Genomic DNA, 1562 nt, shown 5'->3' with positions numbered 1-1562 from the left:
ATTTTATTCCCTTATCTGTTTACTTATCACTATAGCATCCATGTTTATCCAGCTGTAGAATCTTATAGTAGGTCCATTATTAAGAAATGCACATTTTTAATACATTCTGTGAAGTCTAATGTATAAAGAAAACTTACTTAATCATTATTCATTCTTTGGAAAATAAGATCTATTTTCATCTTTAACACTGGAGAGGAAAAGATAAAGAAAAACAAACGATGCCCAAGGAAGACAGACGGGAGGGCATCTAAAGCATTGCTTGAATTAAAAGGGACCTTGGAGATTCATCTCCTACCTGCAGCCCTGCTATGCTTTGAATGTGGCTGGAGTGTCCCCACAGGGCTTCATGTTGACATGCAGTCCCTATTGTGAGGTATTAAGAGAGTGGAGGCAATTCAAGTCGGATGTTTAGAAGTAGAGACCTTGGAAAGCAATTAGAATTAGGTGTGACCACGGGGGCACCCCATGATTGAGTCCTAGAGATTCTAAAAGGAGGGAGAGAGAATACATAGACACGCTTACACAGGTGTGTTCCTTGTCTCTTGCCATGCACTTCCAGGGGACTCCACCAACAATAAGGCCCTCACCAAATGTAGCCCCTGAATCTTGCACCTAGAGAACTGTGAGCCAAATAAAACTCTTTTCTCTATAAAGTTAGACTGCCTTGGGTATTTTAGGATAATAATGAAAAGCTAATTGATACACACTTCTCACCTCCATGCCAAAGACACTTGATCTAAGCAAAATGTAACTACAATCTTGTCCAGGTCTCAAATGGCACTGTACATTTCAATAAATCCGCTTAATGATTTCACTTATTTATTTTGGGGGGCTTTCTATTTGGAGAATTCTTATCAGATACCACAAACTGTCAACTCTACCTCAATTTGACAATAGAGATAGGACCCAAGCACTTTAGCTGCAGTTTGTTAAATAAAGCAAACCAGAACCTTTAGCTAAACATCTTCTATATTGGGGATGATATCACTAGAGGGGAAGCTATGCCAGAGATCTTCAACAAAAGAACAGTGAAGACTTGACCTATTATTTTAAAGGTCAGAATACCAACTCTTCTTTAGGGTAGAGTCTGAGCCTCCTAAGCGCCTTCTGTGTATCTCTTGTTGTTTAGATGAGTCTCCATCAGGGGTGTGTATCCTTTTCGAAGCCTTCGGTATTGAAGGTACATCAGCAGTACAAAAAGACCCACCATAGCCAGCAGCAGCCCTGAAACCACTAAGAGTGTCGGACTCCAACCTGGAGTTTCTTCCACTGAAATTAAAGCAGAATACAAAGTTCCACAATCAGGATTTCCATCAGCTGAATATTCTCAGAAAAGGGAAGAATAAACTTACTTGTCTATCTGCTTTTGTGCAGATAAACTCTCTAAGGAAGTATATAACTATTTTATAAGTTAGAAACTCATTTGTGAAAATGCATGCTAAAATGGTATCTGGGGAATTACAACTCCTAATTATGCAACCATCAGGTAGGAATATCTGCTTTTGTCTCTGCATTTTTTATAGATGATAAATGTGAACGGGATCAGACTGGCTCTTAAAACA

General features: G+C 39.1%; 1 protein-coding gene across 1 annotated transcript in view; it reads right to left on the bottom strand.

Moving 5' to 3' along the window:
- Nucleotides 1-1096: 1096 nt before the first annotated feature.
- Nucleotides 1097-1562, bottom strand: part of DCT (dopachrome tautomerase) — a gene marked incomplete at both ends in the record, with an annotated part of 31973 nt that continues 31507 nt past the window's right edge. Inside the window, one exon of the mRNA XM_081303015.1 lies at nt 1097-1269. Coding sequence (XP_081159141.1) covers nt 1097-1269 — 173 coding nt within the window. The remainder of the gene's footprint in view (nt 1270-1562) is intronic.

The sequence above is a fragment of the Spermophilus citellus genome, assembly GCF_964194105.1.
Source record: "Spermophilus citellus genome assembly, chromosome: 1".
In the NCBI taxonomy this organism is placed as follows: Eukaryota; Metazoa; Chordata; class Mammalia; order Rodentia; family Sciuridae; genus Spermophilus; species Spermophilus citellus.
Note: the sequence above shows the minus strand (reverse complement) of the source record. Positions and strands in the feature narration are given on the sequence as shown.